Source organism: Ursus arctos, unplaced genomic scaffold, assembly GCF_023065955.2.
Source record: "Ursus arctos isolate Adak ecotype North America unplaced genomic scaffold, UrsArc2.0 scaffold_4, whole genome shotgun sequence".
Lineage (NCBI taxonomy): Eukaryota > Metazoa > Chordata > Mammalia > Carnivora > Ursidae > Ursus > Ursus arctos.
The window spans coordinates 5,211,880-5,226,209 of record NW_026623056.1 but is presented as its reverse complement, the minus strand read 5'-3'; the positions used below and the strand labels follow the sequence as shown (position 1 = coordinate 5,226,209).

The window sequence follows — 14,330 nt, the reverse complement described above, 5'->3', positions numbered from 1 at the left end:
TCGGCTGGTTTGCATGCCCCTCAGCTTTTTTTAGAAGTAGATGGAAAACACGTGATTTTTTATTGTCCATGAGACACGTGCGCAAAGCCCAGTTCTACCAGCAAATACCAGTGCAGCTCTGCTCAGTCTACATAACCCCTCTGACGTGGACCTGCCTCGTCCGTAGAGGACAGTATCTGCCACGGGGAACTGTCCTAAGGCCTAGAAATGACGTATGTAAAGAGCCCAGTGCTCGGCACGCAGCAGGTGTTCCATACTTACATATGTATATATATATACAGTTGTTTTAGGAACAGGTCGGTTGGATTCTCGACTAGTGCCTAAGTCTGTATTTGTCTACCAGGGTATTTGACAGGTCAGTGGTTCAGTTAAGCAAAGCAAAGCAAAATGTCAGTGTCTAGAATAAAAATGGTGGGTGGGGGGTGGGGATCCTCTTTTTTGCAATTCTTAGAGATGAATAGTCAAGATGCTGTCTTATTTTTAAAAAGAATAATGCGTGGCCTTTCTTTGTCTCCTAGATTCAGGGCAATATCACTCCTCATGCCATTGTCATCTTGCCTAAAACAGATGGAATGGAAATGCTTGTTTGCTATGAGGACGAGGGGGTGTATGTAAACACCTACGGCCGGATAACTAAGGATGTGGTGCTCCAATGGGGAGAAATGCCCACGTCTGTGGGTAGGTTAACCATTCCTTATCTCCTTCAGCAGTTACAGCCCCCAAATGAAACGAAAGTCAAGAAATGTGAAACCACCATTTGATTCCACAAAAAAAAAAAAAACCAAACCCAAAAAACCAAAAAACAAACAAAAAAACAGTCTGTGAATAACACTTGTAAGACTTGCTTTGTCTGTTTATCTCAAGTCGTTTGTCATTTTTGTGGTTAAGATGTGAACAGATGCTGTGAGTTATTGCCCATCTAATGTTTTTAATGCAGTTTTGGAAATTCCTTTTGACAGCCTACATTCATTCCAATCAGATAATGGGCTGGGGCGAGAAAGCTATTGAGATCCGGTCAGTGGAAACAGGACATTTGGATGGAGTGTTTATGCATAAGCGAGCTCAAAGGTTAAAGTTTCTATGTGAAAGAAATGATAAGGTAAATCCGTTTCAACATTTGCATTAGTGTTTGCATTTTAAGAGACCACCAGGTACCTGTGAAACCTTCATTTTCCTTTATCCTGATTTGAATCACATCTGTGTTAAACAATCAATATTCTCTCGAAATGGCATTATTTGGTTTGATTCATGTGAACCCTCAAAATATATTATTCAGTATTTAAGAAGACACTAAAACTTCTAAAAATTTCTTGTAAACTCTTAGCAACGTTTGTGGCCTGCAGGCCTTATGCTCACTCAGCAGACATCCCAAATTCTCCTGCGCACGTGGGAGAGTTGGCCCGTCCTTAATCGCTCACAGCGGGTCACCTTTACACTCCACTCTGAGACTTTTCACAAAGTCACTATGGGGGACCCAACCCATCACATTATATTCGCCTTTAAATGTAAATCATTTGACCTGGAGAAATAGAAACTTTCTTTAAAATGTCACCCATTCCTTAAGAAATGTACAGTTGCAAACTCAACTAGTGCCATGTCCTGTGTCATTCCAGCCGTGTTTCTTCTGAAGTGTCATAGGGGGACTGTTTTGCAGTGACATTGGTGGAGTCCGTCTGGCATGACGAGTCGCCTCAGAAGGGTATTCTGCAGCAGTGCTGCTTGTCCCTTGCCCTCCCTGTAGACTAACCCAGAGTTTTTAGTAGCTGAGCTGTGCTCGTTTGTGACTTCATCCTCTGTGACTGTGGCCAACTTAGAAATGCTGTCCCCAAACAGCAGGCATAAACACCCATAGTAAAGAATGTGATGGGTTGAGCGGATGGACATCTCTTGGTCCATCCTGGTTCCCCAGAGGCCAGGTTGGTCATAGTCCAACCCTGGGGGTGTGAGTCCAGACTCTATTTGACCCTGGCCAACTATTCTGACCTGGTGCAGTCTGGGTGGACAACAGCCGTGGGTGCCAAGGATGCTTCCAGGCCGTCCAGAGTATGTCAGTAGACCTGACCCCTAGTAAAACTCCAGGCCCAACCCAGTCTCTGGGGATCGTAAGATTAGGAGTGATGTGGGTGTCGATCCTCATACTTCAGTTCATTGAAGACCCAGCCCAGCAAGCCTGTTCGAAGCCACGCCCACACCCTCGGGAGCAGGCCGGGACCACATCCGTATCCGGGGCCCAAGGTTCAGAGCCCAGGGTGCACACAGCCTGGAGAGAACAGCAGCCCTTCCTTCCCCTCGCCCCCCATGTGTTTCCGTGGGTCCTCGTGCTTCCCCATCGTGATTAACTGACCCTAACAGCAGCTGTACTTACGTATGTAGCACTAGCTGAATGCCAAGCACTTCCCCAGGACTCCCTCAGAAGTTGTCGGGAGAGGCCGCCTTCTTCTGAAGGAGCTGTGGAAATGAAGCAGCAGAGACTTTACACTAGTGACGACAGTAAACGCCTTCGACCGAAGTTTGGTGTTGGCTGACTAAGGGCTAGGCCACAGCCCAGAATATTATTTTCCCAGGGCAGTGGTTCACGGACATTCAAGCAAGCAGTAACCCAAATTTTGCTCATTCTTCTTAGTTGTTTGATGAAATGATTTAACAGACCCAGACCTAATGGGACTGTGGTTCTATTTATTAATGCCAGCTCTCCTTTGGCCTAGGGTATGCCTGCACCAGCAGACGAGCCAAGAGTTAACTCTTGATATACCAAAGTGAATAGGCATGAAACACCTTATCCTATCCCACCACACCATGTTTTTTTATTTTAGAAATTGATAACTCAAGTTGTATAGTAGTCAGTAGACCCAAAATCCCCCCCAGCCCCAACTTTGGGAATTTGAAAGGATTCTCTTCAGTCCTAAAGTCTGCCCTCTCGTCATTACGGGGGGGGAGAAGGGAAGCCTCTGTGGCTTTCCAGAGATTAACAAAGGACCTGTTGGGTCCTAGGGCAAAAATCTAGCACATTAGCTACCATGAAACTCCCTTTTCAAATGTGAGCATCCTAAGGGATGTTGCAAATCAACATATAGCCCCTCCCATGTTCCTGAAGGCCAGGACCACGTACGTAATAGTAACAGTCACAGTAATCAAGTCACGAGTGTTTCCAGAGGACGCACTGTATTAAAAGGCACTTTTATAAACACCAGCCGTTGAGTCTTAAGAGCTGACACATGGCAAGGATAGGACATGTGAGAGAAAATGGATGGACGGTTGAAGAAAAGAGGAAAAGAAACCATGCAGTTGAACTAACTTCTTTTTAATTTCAAACAGGTATTTTTTGCATCCGTGCGATCTGGAGGAAGTAGCCAAGTGTTTTTCATGACCCTCAACAGAAATTCCATGATGAACTGGTAACAGAAGAGCACTTGGCACTTATCTTCATGGCGTTGTTTCTAATTAAAAAGAACATAACTCATGTGGACTTATGCCAGTCTAGAGGCAGAATCAGAAGGCTTGGTTGAACATAACCGCTTTCCCCTTTTCCTCTCCCTCCACCCGTCCCAGTACAGTCCACAGTCCATCTTTCAGTGTTGCAGCCTGGTTGAGAAGGAGAGAAAAAGGTGGCAGGAATTTCCAGGAGATCCCCAAGAATGCTGCGTTGTTTGTGGACAAAGATGGACCGTGTGCCCTTCGGAGTTAGGGATAGAAACAAATATTGTGTGCTCTTATGATTAAGCTGTGTTACGGTCGGTTTTGAGTTTCGTTTTGTTTTGTTTTTCTACCTTTTTTCTTTACCCCCTTACTTTGTAAGAATGGGGAGAGAATGCATACTGAGAAAATGAGTCTGTTTTTAATTCTGTCTGCCTGCTAGTTTCAAGTATACAATATGTTGTAAAATTTCCGATTTCAAATGGTGAGAGACAGCACAATAAATGTACCTTATCTCCTTACACTGAAGGCCATAATTGCATAGTGGGGTAATTTTAGAACTCTTTTGCCTTCACCAACCCAAAAAGGTTGCTTTTTGACAGCAACTGGCTAATGAATTTTTAAAAGAGAAGAAAAATACTAGTTTTCCCCTCTTCGGGGAAATAGATTTTAAATGGCTAAACTACTAGCCTTAGACTAATAAAATCAACTACCATGTTTGTGAGTCTGACAGGCCCTGTTTCTATATGGCCCTGTGCAGAATGGAATGTGTTGAATGGGATAGTAGTGCCATTGAGTTGAGTTGGCTCTAGGGATTGAGGGACTCTGTAACACAACTTTCCCTCAGCAATTATGCAGATCAGGGCAAAAGATGGGATGACTGATGGGGTTGGACAAAAAGAGCTTCTGGGAAACAAACTTAAAAAAAAATTATATGTATATATATATATCCGTGTGTGTGTGTATATATACACACACACACGGATATATATATATACACACACATTCTTTTTTTAATGCACAAAGCCTCTAGCTAAGAGGTGACTGGCTTCGGGCTTCATTAGGAGTGAGACTGTTGAGTTCTTCCTGGGAATTGGGGAGTGAATGACAGCCAGACTCTGGTCATTCCCAGCTTTCTCCTGAGGGTGCCACTTTCTCAAGATGAAAACTGTGACTGAAAAAATAATAATAATAAATGTTTCTGAGCTGCCCGTGTTCTCTCTGGGTTGGTGAGAGAAGGGACTAGACTACTGAGCCTGCCCGAGACACGGCAGGCATCACTGGTTATAGAACTTAAAATGAAGCAAGGCTTTGGCCAGAATTCTGAGACCCTAATCATTTTCCCTTCCTCCAAATTACCCAACACACGGTAAACAACATTTGTGCAGAGATATGTATGTATTTAGTTCAGGTTGACTTGTGTCCTTATAAACTCTTACTCGGATGATTTGAACTTTTACGTGACTGTCTGGGGTCTTTTTTCCAAAGCTACAAGCATGGCCGCCTGTGGTATCGAGGTGTTGCAAAACGGTGTCTGTGTTGCGCTTCCTGTTTTAACCTACCTCGTTTCGTTTGTTTCGTTTCACTGTTCATCACAGCAGTGTTATCTCCAGGAGACATATAGAGAGCTCAACTGGCAATCTCAGGTGTATTTAATATTTTCTAAGCAAAACAGTAGTTGACCAAATTGTTCTTCTTCAAAAATTAAAAAAAAAAAAAATCCAACATCGACAAAAACTTATGTGGCTTGTTTCTGGAGAAAGCAATCACTGTAAACAGATTTTTTTTTTTTTTTAAAGTCTGTGATCCTACTGGTTTTTGCCTAAATGCATTAGCAGCTGATGTACTATTAATGAGAACAAAACATATGTTAGGAAAATGGAGCCAGTTCAGTCTGGTGGTTTGGGCAAACGGGGGAAGGGCGGGGGGTTAGTCCAGTCTCTGAGTGGAGGATCACGCCCCTCCTGCAAAGGCGGTTATCGTTTGCGTTTATTTTAAGCGGGTAACGCACAATAATGGAATTGGGGATCATCTTCCGGCGATCAGGATGTCCCCATCGTGGTCCCGTTAGCTCTCAAAAGCAATGAAATCCTCCCGTTCTCATTTTTACTGCTCTGGCTCTGCTGCTAAACAGTCCCGTCCTCCCAAATTCCGTGCAACAAATTCAGCAATAACTTTTCGGATTGAATTTAGCAACTACTGTTAATTGGAGGCTGACGTGGACAGAATGTATCGATTGGGGCCCATCCCCAAATGTGATTGCCACCAGCTCTTTATATTGCTGCTGTGGTGTTTTAAACCAGAAGCTTCTTTAAATTATGTTGCAAACTGACCTTTGTTTTTATGCTATGTTTTGTTTTGATTTCTAAGTGATGAGTTCGAAACACACAGCTTTAAATGATTTTTTTATTGTGGGATTTTGGGTACAGTTAAGAAATAAAAGGGAATCATTGTGTTTAAACATAAGGTAGTTTGTGAATGTATTTTTTAAAACCTAGAGTCATTGAAACAAAAACTCATAAAAACAATATTAATGAGTCTTGTTTACAGTATGTACAGTGACATGACATAGAACGTGAGCTTTTTCTGGTGCCAACAACAATAAAACACAGACGTTAAACAGCAAGCCATGCCTTTTATATTTTTGTACAAATATTTTCCACGGAGTACAAGGCAAAACTAAATTTAAAAGGGCCCCTAACAAAGCTGTGTTCCTTAACCGATATCTAAGGAATTCCTTGAAGCTTTTATCTTCAAAAATACATTTTCTTCCATCAGGACAGGCCCCAGCCCTGACCCACTGAGACCCCGGTCATGCACAATATTTCAGGCTATTGTCCTTACGGCTCATAACAGTTCCCAACTTTCTGGTTTGCTTGCTTGCTTTCTTTTTTTTTTTTTTTTTTTTTTTTTTTTTTTTTTTTGTGGTGAGGGGAGGATTGTGCTTTTCATCCATCTTAATAGCACCTTAATAAAAATTTCTTTAATTTTGAAACTAGTTTCAGCGTTTAGTTTTTAGATCTTACCAGAGGGGATTTTGTTTCTGGAATTGGCTCATTGTATTCTTGTTGTTCTACAGAGAGAAACTGAGCCCTCCCCCCAAAGTAAGTTTCTCTAGATCTTTTCAGTCCTATTGCTCAAAATTGATCATCACACTGTAAAATCCACGGAGCCTGCCCAAGCCATAGTCTTGCCCGGGTTCCGACAGGTGACCGGCATTCTAGGGTGCCAGTCAGGGGCACTGTAGTTTGGATTCCTGCTCCTGGGGGGTGGTTAAGAAACAGACGACCTCGAGGATCTCTGTCCGAATGGTGACAGTCCTCCCCGTGCCAGTTACACCCCGACCATTGCCAGTGCCCACAATATGAAGGAAGACGGCTGGCACTAAGTTCCACACAGAATTAATGGCTTTGTTTATACAGATGTCATCATTTTTCTTGATGACTTTTAAATGCTTCAAGAAGACCTAGGGCTAATTCAACAGTGGAGATCAAGGTCCAGATGAAAGGCCACCTGGACAGGGACCCCACTTTTCTAACACAATGGCATTGCTTTCTAAGATACATTTCGGACATACTTGGCATCAAGTACACATTTTTAAAAAGCATCTTCATTCCTGGTTGTCAAGACCTACTAACAGTTTTCTGTCTGCTCTTGTGACTCATTGGTCATTGGTGTCTCTGGTCCCTCTTGTGCGGTAAATTAGAAAGAGATGGGAAATTCAGGTCAGAGCCCTTTTGGTTTTGTCCACTGCCAGACAAAGAAGTGCCTCAAGTCTGACCTCCCATTCCATGAAGTCAAAAAAAAATTTTTTTTTCTTTACTATTATTTGTACCAGTTCGCGTCGCTGTATTCTTGAAATGTGGAGGCGCTCTTTGTGTCAGTGGTGTGTGCTGTCTTGGAAGTCTGCTTGAACAGGCATCACTGCGTCTGTGCTGACTGCTTTAAGATAGGAGATGTGCTACCTTAACTTTAAGAAAGAAAATAAAAAAATGTAACCCACTGGAGGAAAACAGGAGAATAGCCACAACACACTGTTAACAATTCAGAATCATCCTGCCAAGCCCCTGATATTCCAGAATCCTTTCTGATACTATGTTCTGGCCATCTCAACAGTTGCTGTGAATTATCAGCTACCGTTTAGTTCACTCCTTAAAAACTTGAATCGGACCAAATCAAATGAAGCATAACAAACAAATCTATAACTGGCCTCCCCTGAGACGACATAGTTACAACATAAAATCCAAAAGTCTAAATGTGATTTCATTTTCCTGCCAATATTTCTCAAATGCCACTACAGTTTGGCTTTGCTGGGTATAGTGGTATCGGGAACCCTAAAGTGTGCTGTCCTTCCATGGGTCTCAAAATGATATAACCTAACTCTTTTCAGAAGCCCCAGCAAAGAATAAAATCCCTTGAGAACTTTCAGGTTCAAAACGGACCATTTGTACATTTCTACCAAGCATTTTCTAGTGTTGTTTGATTTTCATACTGTATCATTGTTCTGGGCATGTTTCCACAGGCAGCTAGAATAATCAAAAAAATTGCATAGTGTTAAACAGTATGGGACCCTAACTCTCTGCTGGGAACCTTATTCTTCTAGGCCTGCCATTCCAGGAAGTGCCAGAATGCACCAAAACTAAAATGCCAGTAAAAGTGTGTTTTTAAACAAAAGTCCCTGGATACGCTTTCGAGATATTTTAAATCCAGATCAAAATCTTGGACTCTGTGTCCGTGAGGCCACACATTTGGATGAAGACTAAGCAACACAGATAGAAATAGATATGGTCTAAAGATTACAGATTTCCGGCGTTGTGTAGATATCCTCAAACTAACTCAACTCCTTGCACGATGGTTTGGTTGTGCTGGTTGGTTTTTATCCTCAGTGCGTGGCATTGCGCCATCGAGCCTGAGCAAAGGCTGCTGGAGAGGTGAGTTCTCGTTTCCAGCAGTGGGTCGTTATGTGTACAGAGCAAATGTCTATGCCCCAGATGCCCCTTCCTCTTACTCTCTTCCCCTGGGGTCCGTGTGAAGGAATAGTAATACTGTATTATGCTTTGTTTAAAAACCTCAGTTATTACCCTGAATTAGAATTTCAGATGTTAGGTGACAGCAAGAAATCACAGCAGGGGGAAAAAATGACGGCTTGGATGAACTTTAAAATTGGATGTTGCGAAACTGTTTTTGTGCAATTTTGCTGTCTTATTTACAATGTCAGCAGAACTGTAGAGATGCCAAATTTACAAGATTGGGAAGGGAGACTATCATTCTGCTATGCCTACAAGTGTTTACATTGTTGAAATCTCCAGTTTTCTTAAGTGTTTCACATTGTCAAAAATATGCTGAAACTGGGTAAGTCTCACCTGTGTTAGGGTATAGAGAAAATATTCTTGACGTATTTTCTGGTCTGAACCTTTTGGGTACTTGCCGGTATTTTTTTCCTGCATACACAAAACCTTCAGCTGTTGTGCACAGCTGTTCCGAGCAGTAGCTAGAAGTGATCTGGTGGGTTCTAAGCCAAGGTTTTCCCATAGAGTGAGTCACTGCCATGCCTTGGAATATATTCTGTTATCTCTGTCAAAATGTGAGTAATAAAGCATTAACAGTAGTAGGATGCCTGCTTGTGCCTCACTGCCACTTCCAGACCATTATCTGTCCCTCCTAAACACCCAGTGCTTTGAAGCTCTTGCCATCAACCTACAGAGTCCGTGTTTACCTTCCAGCACCCCTCGCCGTGCTCAAGTACTTGGAGTTTTGGCTCCTGTCCCTGGCTCCAGCACCACCCTTCCTTAACTCTTGGGGATTTCAGTATGCACTTGGACAAGCCCACAAATACCCTGCTTTCTCAGTCTCGTGGTCTTGTCCAGTGAGACATATCACCAATTACTGCACTGCCCCCTTAATTCGTAGCAGGTGCTGCTTCCTGTTTGCTCTGGGTCCGTCCCCTGCAACCTCAACAAATAAAGGCCACTGGCCCAACAATTCCCTCCCTCTCCTGCCTCACCATTTCCCCCCAATCCATTGGAGGATTTCACTACATTCGTGCTGCTATCTCTTGTCTTACAAACACTCACCTTGACCACCCCACCCTAACTACCATCTTACTCATCTGCTCCCCTTCACAGAAAAACTGCTCAGAGGAGATTATGTATACTTACTGTCTTCAGTCCCACCCTCCCTTGGTCTCTTGAACCAACTTAAATCAGGCTCTTATCCCCACCATAATAGCTCTTGCTAAGAGAAAGGTGATCTCCATGCTGTTAAATGCAATGGTTAGGTCTCTGGTTTCATGCTTTTGACTTCTCTGCAGTCTGGAACACAGTAACAACTTCTTTTCTGGGATACTTCCTCAGCTCTGGAATATCCCTCATGTTCTCTTGGGTCTCGGGTCTCTGGCCACTCCTTCTTGGTCTCCTTTGCCAAGTTCCTGGAGTGCCCAGCACTGGACATTCCCTCTCTAAATGATCTTTTCCAGTGTTGGGACCCATCCATGGAAACACCCACATTTTTAACTCCAGCCCTAACCTCTTTCCCGAATGCCGGAGTTCTGTGTCAAACTTCCTACTTGATATCTTCATTAGGATGTGTCGTCGGCATCTCCAACTCAACGTGTCCAAAACCAAGCTGATTTGTACCCCACCCACTGTTCTACTCCCATCACATATGTCCTGTGTGAGTAAATAACAACTCTGTTCTCCCAGACCAGAAAATCTTGTAGTTACCTTTAAATTTTCTCTTGTACGTATCACATACAATCCACTGGGAGGAAAAAAAATCTGTTTTTCCTCGCTTCAGAATATATCCACAATCCATGGATATATGAGTCCATGCCACATCTTGCCTGGGATGACACTTTTAAAAACATACATAGGTTATGGCACTTCTCTGCTCAAGTCCACAATGTCTTTCCAACTCCCAGTCCTTACAGTCACTCTAAAGCCCTCATAAATCTGACGTATCCTTTGCCCCATCTCCAACCACTACTACCACTTCTCTGGCCTCATCTACTGTTTCCCTAGTTCATTTGCTCCATCACACCTCCCTTGCTTTACCCAGAACACTCTCAAAGTGTGCTCTGGTCTCAGGGTCTTAGCCCTGGCTGCGTCCTCTGTCCAGACATCTCTTCCCCCACACCTCTGCATGACTTGTTCCTCCTTTCCTTTAGGCCCCTACACAAATGTTCCTTTACTGTCAGAGACATAGATAATCTTGAATCGCCCACTCATTTTCTGCTTTATTGCTTTTCATAGAACGTATCGGCATCTCCTTTGTTCATTGGCCTGGCTCCAGTACTTGGGAGAGTAGCCAACACACAGTAGGTGTATTTATCGGATGACTTAATGAATGAAGGAAAATAAACAACAACAGAGTTTTGGCATTGAAAAAAGCTATAGAACTACATGGTCATTTCACTTCAATATCAAAACAAAAAGCTGTGTCCAAAGTTGATATCATAAAACCATTGATTTGCTTTCATGTAGAAAACAGAAAACCCTGTGATTTTCTTTCCTGGAAGGCTACTGTGGAGGGAACACACCTGACTTACTCTGTACTTCTCCATTAATCACCTTAAAAGGCCAAGCTGCAGGGCTGGAGGAGAGAATGTCCTACAGAACCTGGAGAAAAGCAGCATTTCAAAACTCTTGCATTTATACAGATAAGGATCCATCTTAAGCTACTGGTATTGCAGAGTTATTGGGATGGCAAGAGGGTTCTGCATTTTGTTTCCTGGTCTAAATGTTCAAAAATGACAACATTTTTTCCCTAAAACAAATAAACAACAGGAAATGTATCCCCCTGCCAAAGGCAGCTTTGAGTAAACCTAATGACGTTCAGGTCTTACCCTCTGTCCAAGTGACAGGCGCTCCGAGGCTTGCCGGGCAGGCTCTGACCTCTGTGTATATTCGCTGCCCCTGGATGTTGTTGCATGAAGCCTCCTTTAGGAAACTGAAACATGCCTTCCGATGAATGTGTTCTTTCACTCAGTCTTGTAAAGGGCACACCTTGTAGTTTTGATCTGTTCAATTATGTATTTTCCTGCTCACTTAATAAAAGAAACATGTAAAAATAAAGGAAGAGGATAATGAAATCACATGATACGAAGCACTATGACAATGAAATAATTTTTTGTTCTTTTTTTATTATCTGTGTCTGTTCACAAATCTGTCAAGATGAAGGACAATGTGTAATTCGTGCTAAATAGTGAGGATCAAGGTCTTCATCAGCCTTTTCCAGGACCAAAGCCTTTTGGGGATTCCACGGTGCTTAGCTGCAGATTCCTGACGTTCTTTACAAAAGATGCGAGGCACTGGTTTCTCTTACAGATGGAGCATGTGAAAGAGATGCTAAGGAAGGCCCAAGGTGTTCCTGCAAAATGAGCTTTCCATCGTTTATGTGAAAAAGCACGTTAACGTTGGGTTTTCTTTAAAACTGACTATCGCCAGCCTGAATGTGTTTTTATATTTCCATAAGCAACTAAGTCCAAGTTCTGTGACAACAACGTGACAGAGGGTCACCTGTCCCCTCCCCAGAATTGTCGTCTTGGTTTCCAGAATTCAAAGTTAATTTACCAGAAGATGTCATGAAAACATGGAGGAGCAGCATTGTGGTAGGACCAGATTTTTCAGCCCCATCCCCAGTGCTCCCCGACCTCGGGTTATCTTGTATTCCTCACCTCCCTTGGTCAAGTAGATGGCACTTGGAAGACGAAAGCATTTAGAACCAGAAGGCAGCCCTGGAGCAGAAAGAATCAGGACAGCCTTCAGATGCACCTGAGGCTCTCACCCCTTCTCCTCGTTCCCCCTCACTAGAACAGCCATTCATAATCGAAGCCCATAACCCAGAGCATGCCAAGGTTATCACCAGGCCAAGGCAAAGCGATCAGAAAGGACAACACAGTGAGTTTCCCATAAAGCTCATTCAAAGACACTCTTAGTTGGAGACAGCATGCTCTCATCATAGAGTGATAAGATGTATTCAAGAGCTGATGCTGATAATATATATAGCCGTCCATTTTATTAAATGTTCAAGTTCGGGTTTCGGGAGTAGGGGTGGGATTGGTTTTGGAGTTTTGGGGGTGTTTGGGGGCAGTGGCTAGTTTTTGTTTTTACACATGGTTCTAATTCAGAAAAATTAAAAGTTGGCAGCATTTTTGTTGGTCCTCACAAGATTTGGGCTTGGTGTAGGGAGGCTTTGGTTTTGTTTTCCAAATTTTTCTGCTTAGTGAAATCCCAAAAAATGTGGTAATGACTGCTCCAAAGTACTTGTAAAAGTCCAGATCTTTTTTCAGCATAGAAATGTACTAACCATCTCAAAAATCGATGGGATAAATATTTCAAAAAGCTTGGGGGGGCGGGGGTGGGGGGGCAGCATATTCCAGCACCGGGAACAAAGCAGACACTCCACCTGGAGTCCATGATTGAGACTTACATTGCCGGCTTTATCAAAGCGAGGAAGCGGTGGTTCAGCGGGGGCAGAATTCAGGCCACGCCCACAGGAGGCTGTGCCATCAGAGCAGACACGCTGTGAGGGGAAGACCCCGCAAAACCCGCATGTTATCCCCTGCGTCCAGGCGCCTTATCAGCCTGTGGTTCCCAATCTTCTCAAATATGATGACCTCCGTCACAACCACCTAAGAAACTGAAAAGCAGCAAGAAGTTCAATAACATTTTCAAATGAAACTGCATTTTATAAGCCACATTCATCTGAAAAAAAAGTACTACGACACGTGAGTCATTTATAGTCTACAAACAACGTCTGGTATACACAAGTGCACTGGACCCCTTGTTATAGTTCCACACCCTAAGCCCCGCTGAGGTTCCTGATCCATAATTTGGAAAATGTAACCGTAAACATTTTCCCTAAGCACCGCCATCGGCGCCTTTGTCTTGTTTTACGGCGATGTTTGATGTGGATGTGTTAGCGGTCATTGTTCCGTTCATCTTAAGAAGGCTGCCCTTGTCACCTTCAGGTATCAGAGAACTAAAAAAAAAAAAAAAAATCATCCTAGTATTTTTATATTTTTGCCTGTTTATATGCCATCTTATTTCTCTAAGTATTTGCGGCATCTATGATCAGACTTTTGACAAGCCACTAAAGCAAACCCAGCTCTTAGCGACCTGTGTGAAGAAAAGCAAAGTAGCTATTTATTTGCCAGTTGCCTATTACATGGCAAGCTCACACTGGATGCTGCGACAGAAACAGCTGAGGAAGCAGGGATCCCCACGTGTAAGGAGCTGCGGTCTCCTTTTGCTACAGGGGAGATGGGGACCGCAGGGGAGGGATACAACTGTGCGCAGAGCCTAGCGTTTGATAAAGGAAGGCAGGGATTGCTATGGGACCGGAGAGAAGGGTTATGGAGGACTTTCAGGAGGAGGTGGCCCTACCAGACTATAGGACAGGAAAAGGGAGGGAGACATTCCAGTTCGAAGGGTCGGCTTGAACAAAGGCACAGAGGAATGAAGAGCATGGGGGCACAGTAAAGGACACGTAGCTTAGCACAAACAGAGAAGGTGCTGGTGGAGCAGAAAACGCAATCGCCGGACTACATGAACGTACAGCATACCCTCTTCACCCCTACACCCATCCTCTGACATAGGCTCCAGAGCTCTCCAGATCCGGATTCAGCCAGCTGCCTGGCCCCCACGGGCAATGCTTGAGGAATGAATCACAGCATCAGTCGGGAATGCCAGTGATTCCTGTGTGTTGGTCTCAGGAGCCCTTTGAACGCATGATTTTGTGCATGTAATTCCCTGCATTCTTGGACTTGCTGTCTGTAGGACTAAGCCCCCAGATTTCCTCACTGAACCCCAGCTTTGAAGCATGAAGCGGTCCTGTGGCCCTACTAGCCCAGATTCTCCTGATAGTAAGAATCACCTGCATGCCTGTTACTAAGGCAGACTTCTGGATCGCCCACC

At 43.7% G+C, this 14,330-nt stretch overlaps 1 protein-coding gene and 1 long non-coding RNA gene across 35 annotated transcripts in view; one reads left to right on the top strand and one right to left on the bottom strand.

Moving 5' to 3' along the window:
• Positions 1–6,040, top strand: part of TNIK (TRAF2 and NCK interacting kinase) — a 475,440-nt gene extending 469,400 nt beyond the window's left edge. For 7 of the 9 annotated variants that reach the window (XM_057306485.1, XM_057306488.1, XM_057306486.1 and 4 more), the window contains 3 exons: positions 519–678; positions 960–1,099; positions 3,316–6,040. In XM_057306485.1, coding sequence (XP_057162468.1) covers positions 519–678; positions 960–1,099; positions 3,316–3,399 — 384 coding nt within the window. In that variant the 3' untranslated portion in view covers positions 3,400–6,040. The remainder of the gene's footprint in view (positions 1–518; positions 679–959; positions 1,100–3,315) is intronic. The other 2 variants (XM_057306490.1, XM_048214770.2) reach the window with 1 other exon arrangement.
• Positions 5,807–14,330, bottom strand: part of LOC113255122 (uncharacterized) — a 29,040-nt gene continuing 20,516 nt past the window's right edge. For 9 of the 26 annotated variants that reach the window (XR_007188674.2, XR_007188676.2, XR_007188675.2 and 6 more), the window contains 4 exons: positions 11,258–13,395; positions 10,137–10,266; positions 8,778–8,988; positions 5,807–7,384 (listed from right to left, as the gene is read on the bottom strand). This is a non-coding gene — a long non-coding RNA (uncharacterized LOC113255122). Of the gene's footprint in view, positions 7,385–8,777; positions 8,989–10,136; positions 13,396–14,330 lie in introns of all 26 variants that reach the window. The other 17 variants (XR_007188678.2, XR_007188695.2, XR_007188685.2 and 14 more) reach the window with 9 other exon arrangements.